Genomic DNA, 22,785 nt, shown 5'->3' with positions numbered 1-22,785 from the left:
TATTGCTTATGAACTTGAATACAAGTATTAAGCATTGTCAAAATAAAGTCTAATATCAAAATATAATAAAATTAAATAATAAAAGAAGAAACATAAACATGAATACAATATAACTAAATACAATTCTTACACTTATGCTTATAACTTGACAGAATAATTTATATATTTATAAAAATGCAGTAAATATAACTACAGTATAATTAATACAATGTATGAAATATGTAGGTACTCGATGCAATAGCTCTTGTAGTCTGTATGAGTATTTTTCTTTGAAGTATATTTTTAGGTTAGGTTACAAGTATTATCCTGTATTGATTTTAGATGTTAAGGTAATTTGTTATATATGATTATTCCTATGATATATGTTTTTTTTTCTGTTGCCGCTTCTCTATAATAGTTCGTGTGTCCTCTTGTATTATATGAATATAGTTATTTATTTACTTATAACTTTTTTTTAACTAGTGTTATTACCCATATTAAAAGTTAATAAAAATTTTAAAATGCGCCTTTTTCTATCACCAACACCAACCACAATTACAACAACATAGAAATAGGCATGGAAATTCTATATATTAAACCGAAAAGCCAGAAACTAAACAGTACGAAATATATAGACATACAAAAACACATCCACAACATATTGTGACAGCGAAGTGAGATTCGAACTCACGACCAGCAGAAGGAAGTGCAAAGTCGGCCGTGTTTTGGGCGGGTTGCGCGCGCATCTGCTTCCTGTGGCATGTGCTACGCGTGGTGAAGGAGGGGAGCAGCAGCGTGCGAGATTATTCGAGAATGCCATCCTGACATCCGTGGAAATCTTCTAGGCATCTGTCGATTATTCGAGATCGCGAACTATCCAGAACTCGTACTTTCTCGCAACTATGGTTTGGTTATATAAAAGAGAAGACGCAAGTGTACATTCAGTCAGTCAGTAAGCCAGTCTTGTGTAGCAGTGAAGCCAGCTTCGAGACCAGAGCATGACTTGAGTTGTGTCTATAACTGTGGAGCCTGAAGCCCGGAGTTCGAGTGCAGTGGACCGCAGTTGGGGGGACCTGAGTTCGAAGTTCAGCGGATCGTCTCCGAAGGTCTGGGGTTCGAGATTCTGTGAACGCGAGTGACTGAGCTAGAAGAACTAGCCAAGACAAACGAGCTGTGAACTGAGAACTGACAGTTCTGTGTTGTAAATAGTGCTTTGTGAATATTAGTTAAGAATAACAGTTCATTGTTGTTCGTAATAGTCCAAGTAAATTGACATTGTCGTCTGTGGAGTGCACTAACGAATACTGTGTTACTGTGTGGAGAGCAAATCCTATTGTTGAGATAATAAAATTACATTGTTCAGTATAAAACGTTACAATATCCTCAACATAAATTTCAGAATGCACACCCTATTTGACACAACACTTCTGATCATAAACGCACCTCCACCAAGGCACCAAACAGAAGAAACCGGAAACAAGTGCAGGACCTCACTAGAAATCTAAAGGTGGCAGATATCAAGCCGAAACTAGTTTTTAACTAAGTTAAAATACCGGTACCATTTGTAGTTTCAATTAACACAGGAAAGTTAAAAAAGTTTATGTAACAGATTTACCAAATCATTAGTTATAAGTTAAGTTTTAGTAGTAGTTGCATTAGGCCTGTAAGTTAAGATTTGTTACAATTCAATTAGATGATGTTAAATTGCTCACCTCTCCAGCAGTCTTCTTTTAAGCTCCGGTGGATACGTCACGTAGATGTAGTGCTCATTCTGCCCCATGTCGTTGAGATCTGGCACTGTGTAGTACTCCTCGGAGTAGCAGGGTCCAGCGTTGGTGGAGTTGGCGTGGTGCACTGGGGAGGATGTGGCAGTGGCAGTGGCGCTGGTACTTGCAACACTCATGTCATCCGAGCTGCAATGCGTCATCATTTACAGTTACTGTGAAAGCTTTCGACCTGACATGTACAGAGGATAAATAATAATAATATATTACCGGTTGTTCTTTATGGTTGTGAAACTTGGACTCTCACTCTGAGAGAGGAACATAGGTTCAGAGTGTTTGAGAATAAGGTGCTTAGGAAAATATTTGGGGCTAAGAGGGATGAAGTTACAGGAGAATGGAGAAAGTTACACAACACAGAACTGTACGCATTGTATTCTTCACCTGACATAATTAGGAACATTAAATCCAGACGTTTGAGATGGGCAGGGCATGTAGCACGTATGGGCGAATCCAGAAATGCATATAGAGTGTTAGTTGGGAGACCGGAGGGAAAAAGACCTTTAGGGAGGCCGAGACTAGATGGGAGGATAATATTAAAATGGATTTGAGGGAGGTGGGGTATGATGATAGAGACTGGATTAATCTTGCACAGGATAGGGACCGCTGGCGGGCTTATGTGAGGGCGGCAATGAACCTTCGGGTTCCTTAAAAGTCATTTGTAAGTAAGTAAGTAATAATAATAATAATAATAATAATAATAATAATAATAATAATAATAATAATTGTCAGAAACCAGTATAAAAAGCTGTAAGCAGTTTGGGATGAAGGCAAATACAAACAAGACGAAGACCATGGTTATCGAAAGAAAAATAAAGAAGGTAAACGCGCGAATTGTAAATGAGGCATATATAATTTATTTCCAAGAAATAGTCTGCCCAGACATCCTGGGTTGCCAAAAACGCAGAATAATACACATATAAGAATAATAACGATTACAGTGAATAGACGAGTCAAATTAAATGTGAACTTTGAGCTTACATTTAAGAAATAATTAAATTGTACATATATTTGTAACAATCACACACTAACGAATAGAAAAGGGGGGGGGGGAGGGAATTATGATATTCGGTATAAATGACTTTTCAGAATTGTCACAGACCCTTTAATGCTAGAAGTAATTATTTTAGGAATGATATCATGGATTCCAAATGTTTTGAGGGTGTTTAGAGTTGATCATGAGATAGTGCCCCTTGCTTCGATCATTAAACCATGTACTTCCCAGGTGCCTTCCATCTGATATTTTTTACAAAAATACGGAATAGTAGGCTCTAAATATGTTGTTTCTCTTTGTTGACCTCAGATGGTTGGGTCTGACTCATCTCAAATCTAATAGTTGGGTCCAAAATAAAGCCTTTACTATTAGTCTTGTCTAGAGCCACGATGTCCGCTCTTCTAATTCCGCTGCCTTCATACGCAATGTAGTGCACTTCTTCATGGACCTCGAAGGATCTTTTCCTAAGGGTCTGTGCTATTAGTGGACAACTTCAAATACTTGGGTTGTAACATGAGCTGCTGCTAGGAAGTCAAAAAGAGGATAGCAATGGCAAAGTAAGCTTTTAATAGAAAAAGACATCTGGAGAAAGAACTAAGGAAGAGACTAGTGAAGTGTTTTGTGTGGAGTGAGGCATTGTGTGGCGGCATTACGACGGAGTGAAGAGAAGCATTTGAAATGTGGATATGGAGAAGAATGGAGTGTGTGAAGTGGACAGACAGAATAAGAAATGATGCTGTGTTGGAAAGAATGGGTGAAGAGAATGATTTTGCAAATGATCAGGAAGAGATAAAGGAATTGGTTGGGTCACTGGCTAACAAGAAACTGCCTACTGAAGGATGCACTGGAAGGAATGGTGAACGGCAGAAAAGTTGGTGGCAAAAGAAGATATCAGATAATAGACGACATTAAGATTTACGGATCGTATGCGGAGATTAAGAGGAAGGCAGAAAATAGGAAAGATTGGAGAATGCTGGGTTTGCAGTGAAAGACCTGTTCTAGGGCAGAAAATTATGAATGAATATTTTTGGGGAAATTTTTGCAAATTATTGTGAACTCTTTTGTTTTATATTGTTATTGTTGTGTTATTGCTAGCTGTAAAGTGATTAGCATTAGAAACAAATCAAATAACCAACAACCATTGTTCTGTTTGAGAGATAATCTCAGTGAATCTTAGATTGTATAGAACTGTAGTGTATGCCTGTACTTATTATTACATTTGAATGCTAAAAATGGCAAGTTGTAGCCGATTTAAGTGAACACCATATTTTAACGTTTTGGTGGCTACTTCATTCACACACAACCTCCAGAATGTCTGGAGGACCACACCTGCTGTTGGTCGACGGGTCCATTGGACCTAGCTGGGAGATCTTGTTGATCACCAGCTTTCCCTCCTTAAGCCACTGGAGGACGATTTTAGTGCCATTGTGCAACTCAAACCAAGAAATGGATTCGGAACACCTCAAAATCTGTGCTTCAGTGGCTGGTCATGATAATATCTTTGAAAAATATTGGAGTGCAAGAGGTCAAATGACTTTATTGTCAAACACCTGGCATTAGAAAACAACAACAACATTTGAATGTTATGAAGGCACTTAGCACTTAATTTCATGTGTATAATTTGACCAATTACTGATAAAAATAACCGAATTTTTTTATCAATCCTCTGTTAGGCCTATTAGTGGAAGAATGCAAGGGTATACAAGTTTAATGGATACAATGAGGTACGCAACAGTAAAAAAAGAACTTACTCAAAAAGTACCCAGATGATGTAGTAGCATAAACAGATGCCGAGGGATAAAACCATGACAAGAACGAAAACCAGACCCCATGGGAAGTGTCTGGTTTCTCCTGGTGTGTCTTCCCAGTAGCGGTCACATGTTAGGTACCAACAGACAGCACGATTTAATTCCTCTGAGAAGTTGGAGATAAGACACATAATCAGTAATTATAATTCAGAAAATATTTATAGAATCTTATATTTATTTTAACTTCATAGAAACATACTACACCTTCAACCTCCTTAAAGTCTTGAATTGAAAGATTAACCAACAGACCAGCTATGCAATCTCGAACTAGAATCTGGAAAAAAATAAATAAATAGTGAGAATTCTTGTTATAAAGCCTTACAAGAACATTCACACGCTTTTCCAGCTTCTCTTCCTTTTGTAATGTGAACGAACTATTTCAATCATTCGAGGTTGATTTCGAAATAAATTATGTCCCCTATATCAATTATAAATGTCTTTATTGTCACCATCATCAACATCATTTCCGCAGACGAAAATACATGGGTTCGAATCTAGATATAGAGGTTGTTAGGTCTGTGAAGTAGACCTCACTATGGAATTATGAATAAAATATGACTTTTAATAAATGCAAAATTTGATGATATTATGAAAATCATAAAAGTGCCCTGGCGACACTTGGCCTCGAAAAATAGTACCCTCCGCCAGACTGGAAATACACCCCTGTTTCTAGTATTAGTAAGTTAATATGTGAAAACTCTGATTTGCGATAAAATCACTTCAAAGTTTATAATATGCCTTCTGAAACCTTTTATATGGGATAAACTGAATTTCTAAGATAACGCAATGAAATGTGCGTGCTTGCGTCCACTTCACTTTGCGTGATTCGGATTCCACATACTGCGGATAGATGGCAGCACTATAACCCATTTTCAAATTGCACTCCACTTTGGTGGGCCACGTTATGCATGATGTGTATCTGTGAAGAGTTATGTCGTGAACTAGGATGAGTGTATATTAAATGTTCGTGTAAGTGTAGTGCAGGGAATGGGTGAGGATGATGATGAAGGCGAGTAAGAGAGAAGGGGAAACCCGGTGTCGGCACGTAGCCTACTCCTGTCGAAGAGCACCAAGGGAGCTGCCTGGCTTAATGTCCCCATCCAACCGATGAATCACTATCAATGTTCAATGTCATGTTTTATTTAACGACGCTCGCAACTGCAGAGGTTATATCAGCGTCACCGGATGTGCCGGAATTTTGTCCCGCATTTAAGCACACTTAAATCCCATCGACCTGGCCCAGGATCGAACCCGCAACCTTGGGCATAGAAGGCCAGCGCTATACGAACTCGCCAACCAGGTCGACTGAATCACTATCAACAGTGATATATGTACTGCGGAGAGATTTAGGATTTAACCTAGGCATATTGGTGCACAATTTAGTGATTAGAAGTTGTGCACCGCCATCTCTCCTAGTCCCGAAGTAAAAATTTTACATGGAAATTTCTAACTCCGCCGGGAATCGAACTCGAGCCGGCTAGTCTGGAGGCAGACATACTACCATAGAGCTAACTTGGCAGACTTTTCGCAATGAAATATTCAGTATAGTATTCCTCAATAAACTGTATATATAGCACAATATTAAAAAAATTAAAAGACTGACTAAAATTGGGCAACTCAGTAGTCCGTAGGATAAAGCAGGGAAGTGAGGTCTCTCGAAGGCAACAACGTTCTAAGGCCCTAAACTATAGTGCTTTACCTCACATCGTAGCTTAAGCTTCTGCAGCTCTTCAGGCTTGCAGTTGGCCTTGAGTTTCTGCAACTCGGTAAGGCGCTGTTGCTTGTGGTCGGCCGGAGGCAGAGCGGAGTCCACAAGATTGCTGTTGTCACATATGTCCGCCGTCGCGTTGCTGTCGTCTCCGGGCGGCTGCATCGGTTGGTTTGGTACCGTAGTACTGTCGGGAGCAGCTGCCCTGGGGCAGTGGTGGTGTTGGGGTTGAGCCGGGGGTGGCTGTGGTTGTCGGCCCGGGGGGAACAGTCCCCCTCGCAGCAAGACGCGCGCCAGATCCCGGGGTCCCGATGGTGACAGAGCTGTCCGATATGCCGTCGCTTCGCTCCAGATTTCTATGTCCGTATTGACGTGTGCTGGGTCTCCCATGACTGGACTGCCCACTTCTTGCGCCATGAGCACCTCGCACCTCATGATATCACAGTAATCAGCTAAACAGACTGCATCCTCCGCCTGTTGTAACAAGTGAAATCCATGTCTTAATTAATGTTCATATTTCTTACCCAGACTTATAAAACTGAGTATCTCTCAGTGGTCAAGAAGTCACCAAGCTCGCTATAATAATAATAATAATAATAATAATAATAATAATAATAATAATAATAATAATAATAACAGTAATAATAATCATATTAGTCATAATAATAATAACAATAATAACAATAATAATAATAATAATAATAATAACAGTAATAACAATAATCATATTAGTCATAATAATAATAATAACAATAATAATAACAGTAATAATAATCATATTAGTCATAATAATAATAATAATAATAATAATAATAATAATAATAATAACAACAATAATAATAATAATAATAATAACAATAATAATAATAACAGTAATAACAATAATCATATTAGTCATAATAATAATAATAACAACAGTAATAACAATAATCATATTAGTCATAATAATAATAACAATAATAATAATAACAGTAATAATAATAATAGTAATAATAATAATAATAATAATAATAATAATAATAATAATAATAATAATAACAGTAATAACAATAATCATATTAGTCATAATAATAATAACAACAGTAATAACAATAATCATATTAGTCATAATAATAACAATAATAATAATAACAGTAATAATAATAATAGTAATAATAATAATAATAACAGTAATAACAATAATCATATTAGTCATAATAATAATAATAACAACAACAGTAATAACAATAATCATATTAGTTATAATAATAATAACAATAATAATAATAATAACAGTAATAATAATAATAATAGTAATAATAATAATAATAATAATAACAGTAATAACAATAATCATATTAGTCATAATAATAATAATAACAACAGTAATAACAATAATCATATTAGTAATAATAATAATAACAATAATAATAATAACAGTAATAATAATAATAGTAATAATAATAATAATAATAACAGTAATAACAATAATCATATTAGTCATAATAATAATAATAATAATAATATATTTATTTATTTATTTAGAATATTAACGTGCAAAAACAACAGCACAAGGCCAATTACAGTTTAGCACGCTACAAAACAGAACAAAACAACAAATGATGATGAGAATGAATGATAGAAAATGGCAATGAGATGAAATATAAACAATATAATAGTCTATATCAATCATTGATCAAATAATAATTATAAAATTATAAATTTAGTACAATGAGATAATTGAAATAATGGAATAGTCTACATTAATCAATTGACCAAATGCAAGAAATAACAATAATAATAATAACAGTAATAACAATAATCATATTAGTAATAATAATACTAATAATAATAATAATAATAATAATAATAATAATAATAATAATAATACTTACTTACTGGCTTTTAAGGAACCCGGAGGTTCATTGCCACCCTCACATAAGCCCGCCATTGGTCTCTATCCTGAGCAAGATTAATCCAGTCTCTACCATCATATCCCACCTCCCTCAAATCCATTTTAATATTATCCTCCCATTGTACGAGAGGACCAGGTATTTAGAATAATTTTTTATTTATGATTATTATTAATTACCGGTATTACTGTTTTGGCAGATAAGTGCAATGGATTTAGAATCTTTGAATATAGATTTATTCTATAAATAGTATTTATGTTTAAGGAGATTTTTGGTTTATTTATTATGATAACCGAATAATAACAGGCATTTCCCATATTTATTCTGCGTTTAATTTCCTCCCGAGTATCATTTATATTTGTTACTGTTGCTCCCAGGTATTTGAATTTTTCCACCTCTTCAAAGGATAAATTTCCAATTTTTATATTTCCATTTCGTACAATATTTCCGTCACGAGACATAATCATATACTTTGTCTTTTCAGGATTTACTTCAAAACCTATCTCTTTACTTGCTTCAAGTAAAATTCCCATCTTTTCCCTAATCGTTTTTGGATTTTCTCCTAACATATTCACGTCATCCGCATAGACAAGAACTTGATGTAATCCGTTCAATTACAAACCCTCTCTGTTATCCTGGACTTTCCTAATGGCACACTCTAGTGCAAAGTTAAAAAGTACCGGTAAAGGTGATAGTGCCAGTGGTATATACTGGTTAAAGGGTTTGGGCTACCGCTGACCCTATTATTACACAAAATATATCTAACAATTACTTTAATTTTAATTACTATGGTAAAACTAATAATACAAAATTATTACATTATGTTATATTATAAACTTTTTCTTTTGTAATTTCCTTGGGCTACCACCGGTAGCCCGCAAAATACGCCCCTGGATAGTGCATCTCCTTGCTTTAGCCCACAGTGAATTGGAAACGCATCTGACAGAAACTGACCTATACAGACTCTGCTGTACATTTCACTGACACACATTTTAATTAAAACCCAGATAAGCCCAAACATTTTTTGTGATAAAAATACAATAGCACCAGAAATGCTACGGCGCATATAGAAGCTAACCGCCTTCCGAAATGACGTCTAGTTCTAGTTACTCTCAAAAATCGGTTCAATGATGTTGAAATAAACTGAAACAAGGAACGTATATTTTCTAAAGCTAACAAATCTACCAACATTATCACACAACTTATAAAATGCCCCTAACACCAACAATGACATAATATCCGAAGGCACTGCAACTGTCCTTAAAAAAGGACGGTGGGAAAATCTGGGTTAATCGAACTAGTTTCTTGGGAATACCAATTTCAATAAGAATATTATATTAAACTTCTCTCTTAACCAAGTCATATGCCTTTTTTAAATCTATGAATAACTGATGCACTGTATCCTTACACTCCCATTTTTTCTCCATTATCTGTCAAATATAACATATCTGATCAATAGTTGATCTATTACGTCTAAAGCCACACTGATGATCCCCAATAATTTCATCTACATATGGAGTTAATAATAATAATAATAATAATAATAATAATAATAATAATAATATAATATATAATACCATCTATATTATAGCATATAGAATTACGGTACATATCTGATGAGCAGTGAGATTTATGAAATCATCTAGGCCTACCATGTTGATTTGGTTTTTGTGCCTGTTGTCGAAGTGCATGTCAAGGAATCTCTCCTCATAGAAAGATTTCCCGCAGATGCCACAAGTCCACTGTGAAGGTCGGTGCTGCTGTTTGGCAGATTCTTGTGGCCAGTATATATCGCGAATTGGGTGAAAAGGGCATTCGACAGGAATCTGAACTTGATACTTCTCCAGGACTGGAATCCATTTCTAAAACATAATAAATATCATTTTGATACTTCTCCAGGACTGGAATCCATTTCTAAAACATAATAAATATCATTTTGATACTTCTCCAGGACTGGAATCCATTTCTAAAACATAATAAATATCATTTTGATACTTCTCCAGGACTGGAATCCATTTCTAAAACATAATAAATATAATTTTGATACTTCTCCAGGACTGGTATCCATTTCTAAAACATAATAAATATAATGTTGATACTTCACCAGGACTGGAATCCATTTCTAAAACATAATAAATACAATTTTAATACTTCACCAGGACTGGAATCCATTTCTAAAACATAATAAATATAATTTTGATACTTCACCAGGACTGGAATCCATTTCTAAAACATAATAAATATCATTTTGATACTTCTCCAGGACTGGAATCCATTTCTAAAACATAATAAATATAATTTTGATACTTCACCAGGACTGGAATCCATTTCTAAAACATAATAAATATAATTTTGATACTTCACCAGGACTGGAATCCATTTCTAAAACATAATAAATATAATTTTGATACTTCACCAGGACTGGAATCCATTTCTAAAACATAATAAATATCATTTTGATACTTCTCCAGGACTGGAATCCATTTCTAAAACATAATAAATATAATTTTGATACTTCACCAGGACTGGAATCCATTTCTAAAACATAATAAATATAATTTTGATACTTCACCAGGACTGGAATCCATTTCTAAAACATAATAAATATCATTTTGATACTTCTCCAGGACTGGAATCCATTTCTAAAACATAATAAATATAATTTTGATACTTCTCCAGGACTGGAATCCATTTCTAAAACATAATAAATATCATTTTGATACTTCTCCAGGACTGGAATCCATTTCTAAAACATAATAAATACAATTTTGATACTTCACCAGGACTGGAATCCATTTCTAAAACATAATAAATATCATTTTGATACTTCTCCAGGACTGGAATCCATTTCTAAAACATAATAAATATAATTTTGATACTTCTCCAGGACTGGAATCCATTTCTAAAACATAATAAATATCATTTTGATACTTCTCCAGGACTGGAATCCATTTCTAAAACATAATAAATATCATTTTGATACTTCTCCAGGACTGGAATCCATTTCTAAAACATAATAAATATCATTTTGATACTTCTCCAGGACTGGAATCCATTTCTAAAACATAATAAATATCATTTTGATACTTCTCCAGGACTGGAATCCATTTCTAAAACATAATAAATACAATTTTGATACTTCACCAGGACTGGAATCCATTTCTAAAACATAATAAATATAATTTTGATACTTCACCAGGACTGGAATCCATTTATAAAACATAATAAATATAATTTTGATACTTCTCCAGGACTGGAATCCATTTCTAAAACATAATAAATATAATTTTGATACTTCACCAGGACTGGAATCCATTTCTAAAACATAATAAATATAATTTTGATACTTCACCAGGACTGGAATCCATTTCTAAAACATAATAAATATAATTTTGATACTTCACCAGGACTGGAATCCATTTCTAAAACATAATAAATATCATTTTGATACTTCTCCAGGACTGGAATCCATTTCTAAAACATAATAAATATAATTTTGATACTTCACCAGGACTGGAATCCATTTCTAAAACATAATAAATATAATTTTGATACTTCACCAGGACTGGAATCCATTTCTAAAACATAATAAATATCATTTTGATACTTCTCCAGGACTGGAATCCATTTCTAAAACATAATAAATATAATTTTGATACTTCTCCAGGACTGGAATCCATTTCTAAAACATAATAAATATCATTTTGATACTTCTCCAGGACTGGAATCCATTTCTAAAACATAATAAATACAATTTTGATACTTCACCAGGACTGGAATCCATTTCTAAAACATAATAAATATAATTTTGATACTTCTCCAGGACTGGAATCCATTTCTAAAACATAATAAATATCATTTTGATACTTCTCCAGGACTGGAATCCATTTCTAAAACATAATAAATATCATTTTGATACTTCTCCAGGACTGGAATCCATTTCTAAAACATAATAAATATAATTTTGATACTTCTCCAGGACTGGAATCCATTTCTAAAACATAATAAATATAATTTTGATACTTCTCCAGGACTGGAATCCATTTCTAAAACATAATAAATATCATTTTATAAATCATTATCTTAATCACGAATAATCTGTGGATTTGGTATCAGTTTCTAATTAAATGTTAACAGACTTTATATTAAATTGAATTTGTCCATTCTGATTGAAAAGTGTAATTTTATTAAGCTTCCATTGGAATTCATTCATTCATAGTTTTCTGACCAAGGGCAGATCCTTCACTGCAAATCCAGCATTCTCTAATCTTTCCTATTTCCTGCCTTCCTCTTAGTCTCCACATATGATCCGTATATCTTAATGTTGTCTATAATCTGATATCTTGTCCGCACCTGTGGAGTAACGGTTAGTGCGTCTAGCCGCGAAACCAGGTGGCCCGGGTTCGATTCCCGGTCGGGGCAAGTTACCTGGTTGAGGTTTTTTCCGGGGTTTTCCCTCAACCCAATATGAGCAAATGCTGAGTAACTTTAGGTGCTGGACCCCGGATTCATTTCACCGGCATCATCACCTTTATCTCATTCAGAAGCTAAATAACCTGAGATGTAGATAAAGCGTCGTAAAATAACCTACTAAAAGAAAAAAATAAAATAAAATAAATCTGATATCTTCTGGCACGAACGTTTCTCTCGTTTACTGTTCCTTCCAGTGTATCCTTCAGTTTTTTCTCAGCCAGTGACTTAGTCAATCTTTTTCTCTTCCGATCAGTTTCAGCATTATTCTTTCTTCACCAACTTTTTCTAGGACAGCTTCATTTCTTATTCTATCTGTCCATTTCATACGCTTTTCTTGTATTTTAATATGAAATATGATTAATTTTGAAGGGCCGCGGTATTTTGATTGCAATTAATTGCTTCTTATTTAAGATAGATTGAATAATCAATACTTTTTTAAATTGTTGTCGTTTAGTCAACTGTCCGAAGACAGGTTAGAACCTCATAAGTTACATCAATGAGGCATCACTCATGAGGCAACTAAGCCAGGAAATAATGGGTTAAGGCGGCCAGTTCCTTTTTCCCTCCATTGCATACATCGCTGATTAGTTACATATTACACTAATCAGACTTCAGATAATACATGTACATATCAGCCAGAACCTCAATCAGAGATATGTAGTATTAAAGAGGAATATATATTTTGTCTATGTCCATACCGGTACTACATTTTAAATACTTTGTGGATCCTCTTTTCTCTTCAGTTTCTTTCTTTCTTCTACGTGGCATACTCTCAATGCAGGACTGTATCAACTTAGATATGATTTCGAATCACATGTTCTTTGATTGTAATACACTGTTGAATCATTTCTCTTTTCATTAATTTCCACACATTTTCAATCGGGTTCAAATCCGGAAAATTATCAGGTCATGGCAAAAAAAGAGATATTTTTCTGAACCAGAAGGTCTTTCACTCTTTCAGAAGTGCGACAAAGTGTTTTATCCTGCATAAAATAATAATTCTCCTCATTTCGAAACCAATTTAAACTACAGAATAAGTCATTTCTCCAAAACATTAATGTATTGGTCCTGTTTTATTGTCCTCTGGACAATATATAGTTTACCAGAACCTTTTTGTAAGATGACTGCCCACATCATAATACAATAAATATAGAGTGCTTCACAGTTCAACCATTTACCAGTATTCAGGTTCCCATTTTTCTTCTCTTTCTTTCGGCAAACTTTGCTTCATCAATCAATATTGGAAAGTTGACTCATCTGAAAAACAACCTGGGAAGGATAGAAATATAAGTGTATAAACTTCGAAACTTCTTTATTGTCAGAAGTATACTTTTTATTTTATTGATTAAAAGTTTAAAATTAAAGATTAGAATATACACAACAGCTAGTTTATCATTGAGGAATAAGGAAAACCTGTTAACTTGTATTTACTAGAAGCAAAGCTGTTGTAAATGCTTATGCAGCAAGGTACGCGATGTTTGGATTCTGTGTCTCAACTGTTATATTCAATCATTATCGAGGAACTCTAGAGCAAGGTATGCTATATACTTCTGTAGCCAATAGTCGATCAAGTGCGTCTTTGGCTTTGGCTGACCGTAACAGATTGCGGATCAGTTTAGTTGGCAAAAACACTGTTTCTATGTTATGGCTTTTGAGGATCTTGCTAATCTCCTGAGACTATTTTTTGTTTTACTTTTAAAGTTCAATATAGTTTTACACTCCAAAAAAGTCACTGGAATGAGGTAAAGTGCTGAAAAAATTCTACAGGTTACAGTTAGGGCACAAATGCAGGTATATTATACTATTCTTCGGGTCTCTGCACATACATCTTATATCATATTTTTTTTACCCCTAAAATATAACGTTTACTGTGTACTTACTTCGAAAGCATGTCCTATAGTGCCTTGGCGTTGAGTTGCTGGTCGCTATTTTCATTTAAAAATAGTTGAAATACGCACTGTAATGATCGAATCGATCTTTTTGTGCTCTTGTAAGTCCCAAGAGATGTCAGGAGCTTGACAAGCACAGAAAAGAAGTGATCGATAACAGTTCCACCTAGTGGCAAATTTGAAACTAAATGCATGTATGAAGTATAGTATACTATACTCCAGGCGGTTCCGGACAATTGGCCACAGAAAATTGGCAATTGGGACAATTTCCCACAGAAAATTAGTAATAGGGACAATTCGCCACAAGTAGACAATTCGCCACAAATAGACAATTTATTTAAATGTGAATTAGTGGCAAATATGATAACTTCACGTTGTCCTCCGGTTCAAAATACAACAACCACCTTTCTCCTTGTACGGTCTTAGTGTATCTGTCGGCTATAATGTTCAGTTCGTCAATATTCCTTGGCTCAGGTGGTAGGTGCAGCTTCCTGGCACGGTGCACAGTTTTTTTTAATAGATGGTTTCTTCGGTAGATTCACATTGACCTCGCTTGCAATACGCTGTAACTCATTTTGAATAATGACAGACGTTGGTTCTCGGGAAGTCCCCGCCCTTGCCTTCATGTTCTCTACACATTCCTTTGCCTTAATCCTTCCCCAGTCTGCAGAATGATTCTTGTGTTCAGACGGTTCTTTGACGACACTGCTTCCATCTTCTGATAATGGGACTGTTGCATTACACCCACCACGCATGTCAGAGTGCCAAACAACTCCATTCTTATTTTCTCTAAGTCTCGTGTACATGTACCCAAGATATATTAATTTGTCAGAGCCTCTTTCTGATTTTGTGAAGCAAATTTCTTCCGCCATAGTTCTGAATTAGTTTACAGCTTCTGGATTGTCTTATGTTACCATAGAAATATATTATAAATTTTTGCGAATTTGAGTATTGCCTTGAATTTTAATGTGTGGCTAATTGTCTTTGATACGAATTTCAATTATGTGGCGAGTTGTCCCCAACCGTACTCCAGGATCCAGGAAGCTAATGTGGTCTGTGGAATTCCTGACGTGTGGTAGAAAGCCGTGCATCTCTTTGAGATTTGGTCTTGGCTTCGGCTGGGCGCTGTCTTCCTTCTTGGGTTTAAGGCTCTCCTGATTTCCTGTGAGGAATAGCCATTGACCTCCAATGTGGAAGTAAGAAGGTCTACTTCTTGCTCCAGATTTAGTGGCTTAGATATAAGTTTGGCGGGATCAAAAAGAATTTTCACCATGGCTTGCTTTTGTGTCTGGGATGGTGGTTCATGTTCTTATTCAGATATGGGTCTGAGTGTGGATTATCTGAAGACTCTATGACCTAGAAACCGACAGCACCATGAGGATATGAACCAACCAGACACTAAATTTAATTGGTCATTACCTTTTGCACCAACTTCCTTACGACAGACGCGTGGTCTCTTGGGCAGGATATCTTGAACACGGTGGGACCTGGCCACGGTATCAGCGTCAACACGACAAGCGCGAGCACCTAGGCAAACAGATCATGATTTAATTGTTGCGTCACTTCCATGTAAAAATGTCTTGTACTGTGTGTGACTGATATCTGTGGTCCTTAAATAATTCGGTAAATATGAATATAATATAATAATCCTTGCTGCTACAGCCCGTCAAGGGCCTAGACCGACCAGCCGGCTGCTGGCCTCACGTCCACATGCCGAAGCAGAGGTGGACGATCATCCAACCAGAATGGAGGTATCGTGTGGTTAGCACGATGATCCTCCCAGCCGTTATATCTGGTATTCACAACCCGATTTCGCTACCTATCGTAGCTCCCCAAGTGCATCACAATTCTGGGTGGACACCGGTCCCATACACTGGCCGAAATTTCATGAGAAAATTTCTTCCCCCATGAGGACTCGAACCAGCGCGCATTCCGTAACGCGAGTCCTAGGCGGGATGCCTTAGACTGCGACGCCACAGTGCGGGACAAATATGAATATAAATACGTTATTATAAGACTAAATTGGGCCTAGGTTGATAATATTCTGAACAAAAATAATTTTAATAAATACCGGTACATATAAAATTTATTATTACGATGATCAGAAATTTCTTGACAAAAAAAAAAGAGGACACTTTATGCCTTGGTTAAGGGAAATCAGCAGATCGTCCAACTGTGCGTGAAGAAACAGTTGAGCCTCTATGTGCCAATTTCGCGTTCGCATTCATGACTTAAACACTAGACTACGAAAACCGATGGAATGGTCGTATCAGGAATGTTTATCACGAACTACTATCGTGGCCTCCACGCTCTCCCAACTTAGCCCCTTGTGATCTTTTTTGTGTGTTTGATTCAGTGTTTGTGCCACGATTTGCGACTGATCTGACCAAATTTCGAGCTTGCATCATTAAAGCCTTTGCTGAAATTGACAGAAATATGCTACATCGAGTGTGGAGCGAACTTTATTACGGAGTTGATACGTGCAGTCACTAGAGAGGCACATATCCTGAACCTGTAATATGTAAAAAAAAAAACTTGGTGGTTTTTCTATGTAGGCCTAACTGTACAGTTTTGTGACCATAATGTTATATAATATACTACAGAGATTCTTTGAAACCACTTCAATCATTTGCAAACACCCTGTACGTAAAACTGATGCTGCCTGACTAACGAATAGCCTAAGCATGCGGAAACGGAAGTTGATCTTAAGCTGCTTCTACACGGTTCAATTTTTCATGCGTGTATGCATGCAATCTGGAAAGAATATTGAAAGAATCAAGTTTAAAAAACGTGCGTTCAATTAAGATGCATGAAGATTTTGTGTCTACATGGTGCGCCGTTTTGAACATTATCTTTACTTACAATGTAGGTTTTCACGCCCGGCGTTGATAGGATCCTATCATCTTTACTATATACGTATATATATACATACACATATACATATTAGGTAATTAATATTAAATACCGGTATCAATCTTGTATATATTGTTTGAATGCGTAAAGTTGAAAGAAAAGTTGCACTGTACAGCTGCCCCTTTATTGCAGACAAGTAGGTCTAACATTAAAATTAACTGAATGACTCATACCTATGCATCTAAATAAACTTAGTTCAGGATCTGGTAGAGTTCCCGGGTAGCTCAGTTGATAGAGCGTTGGTACGTTTAACCAAAGGTCACGGGTTCGATGCCCGGCTCCGGAACAATTTTTCCCTCGAAATAAATCAACTTTACAGGGAGTTATACCTGAAAGTTTGATTTGCATAATATACGTCACTGTTCGTTAACAGAAAACTACAATTTAAGTAACACAGAGTTAGTGTGCACTCAATGTTGGTTGCTTAAAGGTTGTTAGCCCACTTTGAGGTCTGTAGATATAGAGGGAAAAATTGGATCGATGTCTGTTAGAGTTCCCGAGTAGCTCAGTTGGTAGAGCTTTGGTACGCTTAACCAAAGGTCCCGGTTCGATGCCCGGCCCCGGAACAATTTTTCCCTCGAAATTATTCAAATCAACTTTACAGGGAGTTATACCTGAAAGCTTGATTTACGAAACTTAAATTAGATTATGATTAACTTTTAACTACATTTTGTGAAATGTATTCAGAATTTAAAATCACTGATGAATTGTTTATCAAAGAATGAAAACAAGACGTTTAATTAGAAAATACGTGAAGAATTTGTAAAAAATGAAGACAAGAGTACAATTGAAGATATTTTCAGGAAGAAAAGAGGGAACAGATGCATTATAGGTACCGCCAGTTACTATATCTCCTAAAATAAGGCCAACGGAAGTAGTAGTTCGATAGTTATGGATAGCTTTTGTTTGAATAATTGAGAACCAAAGTTTGTTTGTTTGCATATCACCATGACGGGTATTTAAACACTACAAGATCAAGGGAAAATATTTGCGTAAAAAAACTATAATGAATAAGTTAGGAGAAGACAGTAACATTACGTATTGTTGAAATATATATAAAAAAATGAATTAATTTTTAAGTTGGCTATATTAGAATAGCAATCGATAATATACTATTTCCAGATAAGAATATGAATCGATATTATCAAATAGGCTGGCGGTACCTATAATCCCTTATCTATAATCCATGCCGAAAAGAATTCCTATAGAGTATTTGAACTTCTAGAAGAGTATAATACCTTGGATCAATATAATGTGTCTAGTCACCCTATTTATTACAAAACAATCACCTAAATTGTCAGGTTAAACCATTATTGTTGTTTAATTTTTAAAAATAGATAGTAACAATGGTATACAAATTGTAGGCTATAGTTTTACAGCTTACACTTTTGTACCAACTTTTGAAGTGTCGTTATGAATCTTTTGTTCGATATTCATATATTGATTCAACCAATGAAAAGACGAGATTACTATGAGGGAAAACTTTTGAATATCGGTACCGGTAGCGGACCTAACTTGTGCATATAAACGTATGTTTCATATTTAATCTTGACTTTTATATCGTTTGTGAATTTCCAAATAAAGCGATTTAGGGAGTGTTAAATGATAAACGATGTAAGAGTCGAATTACGGTACTCTTTTTTGGTAGCACTTCTAATTAAAGAATATAAAGTTGAAGCAGGACAATACCCCAAATGAGTAACATGTAACTTAAATGAGAAAGAATTAAAGCATAGTATAATTATGTAGTACCGAGAAATAGTGTTAAATAAGGGCTCGCAAGCGTCTGTGATCCAACTAGCTCATGCAGCAATCACGTGACGGTTAATGGGTAATGTACAGTTTACACACAAATTGCTTTGCGCCTGCAATTGGCGCAAATTATCTCTATTGTGAAGATCTGGTTAGAGATTTATTCCGTGCGAGAGAGTTGGCTCTACCATCGATCTCTAACCGCTTATTGTCCAGTCTGTCTACTCCAAATACTAGCTTCGGTTTTAGCTAACGGTTACGCAGTGTTGTATAGACCTTTGTAGCAGACGTAATGTGAAATACTAGTTTGCAGAAACCCTATTCGTTTTCTAATTGTGGAAGAAAACATACTGGTACCGGTAATGTGGTTTCTACAAATGCCTCTGCGTATATAAGAAATAACTCTCTTGTTATAAGTTTTTTTTTTTTCCAATAACTTTGGAATAATCTAATCCGTTAGTGAGTTTTTAACCTGTTAGGGGAATTAAAAAAAAAGCTAGAATTTGTGCCAATGATAATTTTTTCTGGTAAGCTGAATTTCGAGAGAGAAAAAAAAGCTAAATTAGAGGAAAAAAAGCTAAATTGGCAATATTGACATACTAACCTAATGTTTCTGATGAATCTACTCTGGCTATGAATAACAGTGACACTTTCAGTACCGCTATCCAGAATGTTGATTTTTACCATCCCTGACTTCGTCTTCTGCGAATTTTCCAACGATAGTCACAATCGGAACCAGCGATAAATTTATGTTGTTTCGTGGTGACAAGCAATGTGTCGTTATATAGCCTATCTGTGGCCGGGAGGAAAAAGGTCTTAAGTAAAAATTTTATACTTTTCAGGAGAGCAGTAGAAAGATTGAAATTGGTGTCAATTATAGAGTTTTTTTAATTAAGAGGTTTTTCCTGGATATTATTTGTTTATATTTCTTCTAAACTAGGTAATGTTGCTCATTTAACAATTTTGTTGATTATTTCCAAAAAAAGACTAGAACTCAAACTGAGAAGAAGGGACTGTTTAAACATAAGACATTTTTAATGTCAAAATAAATGGGAAATGTAAATTATTAGGAATGCAAAATAGGTCTTAAACAATATAGGTCTGTTTACCTGGTGCTTAAAGTTTTAAAAGTAAAGGGCATCAATATGTGATAAAAATACAAGTTAGACCTTTTTAATAGGGAAGCATGGAAAGTAAACATGTGATGTTTGTAAGACATAAAGTATTAAATATTCTTAAGTCCTTTATTCTGTGTGTGCTCGATTCAAAAAGTATTTAGGACATTTGGTAACGCTCTATAAATCCAGTCAGGAGTCTTATTTGACTTTAACCGTTTTACAAGATTGTAGAGAATTGTTTCCGCTTTCAGAATATATAAAAATCTCATTTTCACAAAAAACTTACTTAAGACCTTTTTCCTCCCGGCCGCAGATATATATATATACACACAGTGTATACGTGTGTATGTATGTATGTATGTATGTATGTATGTATGTATGTATGTATGTATGTATGTATGTATGTATGTATGTATGTATGTACGTATGTATGTGTGTGCGCGTGCGTGCGTGTGTGAATTTTATGTTGTCCAAGGAATCATACAAGATGATGCTGGACACGTCAGAAGAAATTAAAACTTGAATTAGTTCTAAAAATAAAACACATTAGCAAAATAATGTATACAGAGTGAACCATAAGTAATGTCATTAATTTCAGGGGTTATTCCTTGAGATATTTCAAACAAAAGATTTAATACTATTTTGTTCGTTTTTGCGTGCTTTTCGAGATAAAAATTGTTTTATATAAAACATTTCATAGCGTGTTTTGGGTAAGCCATTGATTTAATTCCGAATATGCTCAGTCAGTTTATGAAAGCTGTGTATTATGATAATAAATGATTGAAGGAATTTTAGTTTTGTCCTTGATTAAATGTGAAGAAATTTGATCTGAATGAATGTAACTTTTCGTTCTGGACAGGAATTTTAAAGTGATACATTTGTTCGGATAAAATTTCTGCACATTTAAAGGACAAAACTAACGTTATTTCCATCATTTATTATCATAATACACTGCTCTCTTAAATTGACTGAGCATATTGGGCATTAAGCCAATGGCTTTCATAAAACACGCTATGAAATGTTTCGTATAAAATAATTTTTTTTTCTCCAAAAGGAAGCAAAAACGAACAGAATTATATTACACTTTTTTTGTTTGAAATATCTCAAAGAATAACACCCAGAAATTAATGACATTATAATGGTTCATCCTGTATAGGCTATTATAATGACATGGTGCATAAAATTGACAAATGATTGGAAACTATAACTAATACAATGATATTAAATACACAACTAAATTCATATAGCAGCAAAGAAAATGTCACGTGGATAAATTAAGGCAAAACAAATTATCAAATGTTCATATAATAAACTTTAAGCTAATGTTAAAGACATACTGTACGTACGAACATAACATTTTTTTTTTTTTTTCCGTTGTTGATAACTCTATAGCATCTATCAGATGCTTTATGGTTGTGTTGACAGATGGAGTTACTTGTCAACAATGTGACGCTGAAACGTGTGTTCAGGTTACTGCCCAGCGACAGTCCTGATGTATTTTTATATGTGTGATGATTGGTTAATTAATATTAACCCGGCACACTCACATTCATACAAATTTCCAGACTCTAGACACCCAGGGAATTCCTCTTCAAATAACAACATTTACTAATTGTAAAAACTAACATTAAATATATTCTTGTACTGAATAAAAAAGTTACATTCGGGATAACTCGGCAACATTCCAATCGCCATGAATTAGCCGAACACAAAAATCACAATTTGACAAAATCGCCATTATCTGTCGTAGCGAGAGAAATCGCCATCTCCGCCCAATATGTGACTCATAGCGATGTTGGCGACTGTGATTGTTTGAATTATACGTGACAACCGCATTCGCCAATAATCAGCCGAGTACAATCAGCAATAATCACACTGTGACAAATCGCCATCATGTCACAGTGATTTTTCCGGAGCTGTCACAGTTTGGAGTTGTGACAGCAAAACGCTGTCACACCCCACCACAATTATTAGTAATATTACGAACATGTTATATCATAAAGGTGGGCGCTCACTTACAAGAAAAAAATTGTTCGGCGCGTTCGGATTTTTATTATAGTATCGCTCACTTGTTCGCATTTCCGAATTGATAATCAAATAGTGTTGTAATTTATCACTAGAGCGCGTTATTTCATTGTATATTCTTAACTGAACCTAGAAATAAAATGAATAGCTCTGTAACTTAAACCATGAAGAACACAACTGGTTGATACATTATTTTCCCAATCTCAACCCATATGCTCTTTTTTGCAAATTGCATTCCTATAATTTAATATTATAAATTGTAAAGCTCTTCATATTGTTGGGCTAACAAAGTACACTTCATGCCCTTCAATATTACCGCGATTGGAGGCCTTACAGTCGATATAAATTTTCATGGCATTCTCTATTTCAATCTTGGACCGTACGGAAATCCGTTTAGAATTCTGTGGACGGAATCCGGTCATGCAGACAAAGGCGATACAACCAAGTGGGCGA

At 34.9% G+C, this 22,785-nt stretch overlaps 1 protein-coding gene across 3 annotated transcripts in view; it reads right to left on the bottom strand.

Moving 5' to 3' along the window:
- Positions 1-22,785, bottom strand: part of LOC138706686 (uncharacterized) — a 72,959-nt gene that overhangs the window by 22,723 nt on the left and 27,451 nt on the right. For all 3 annotated transcript variants that reach the window (XR_011334048.1, XR_011334049.1, XM_069836261.1), the window contains exons 2-7: positions 15,944-16,051; positions 9,815-10,024; positions 6,262-6,744; positions 4,767-4,836; positions 4,506-4,668; positions 1,692-1,892 (exon numbers count right to left, since the gene is read on the bottom strand). Coding sequence is in view for 1 of the 3 variants with exons in the window: in XM_069836261.1 (XP_069692362.1) it covers positions 1,692-1,892; positions 4,506-4,668; positions 4,767-4,836; positions 6,262-6,744; positions 9,815-10,024; positions 15,944-16,051 (1,235 nt within the window). In the remaining 2 variants the exon portion in view is untranslated. The remainder of the gene's footprint in view (positions 1-1,691; positions 1,893-4,505; positions 4,669-4,766; positions 4,837-6,261; positions 6,745-9,814; positions 10,025-15,943; positions 16,052-22,785) is intronic.

The sequence above is a fragment of the Periplaneta americana genome, chromosome 9 (assembly GCF_040183065.1).
Source record: "Periplaneta americana isolate PAMFEO1 chromosome 9, P.americana_PAMFEO1_priV1, whole genome shotgun sequence".
NCBI classification, from domain to species: Eukaryota; Metazoa; Arthropoda; class Insecta; order Blattodea; family Blattidae; genus Periplaneta; species Periplaneta americana.
The sequence above is the reverse complement of the archived record's forward strand: the minus strand, read 5'-3'. Positions and strand labels throughout refer to the sequence as shown.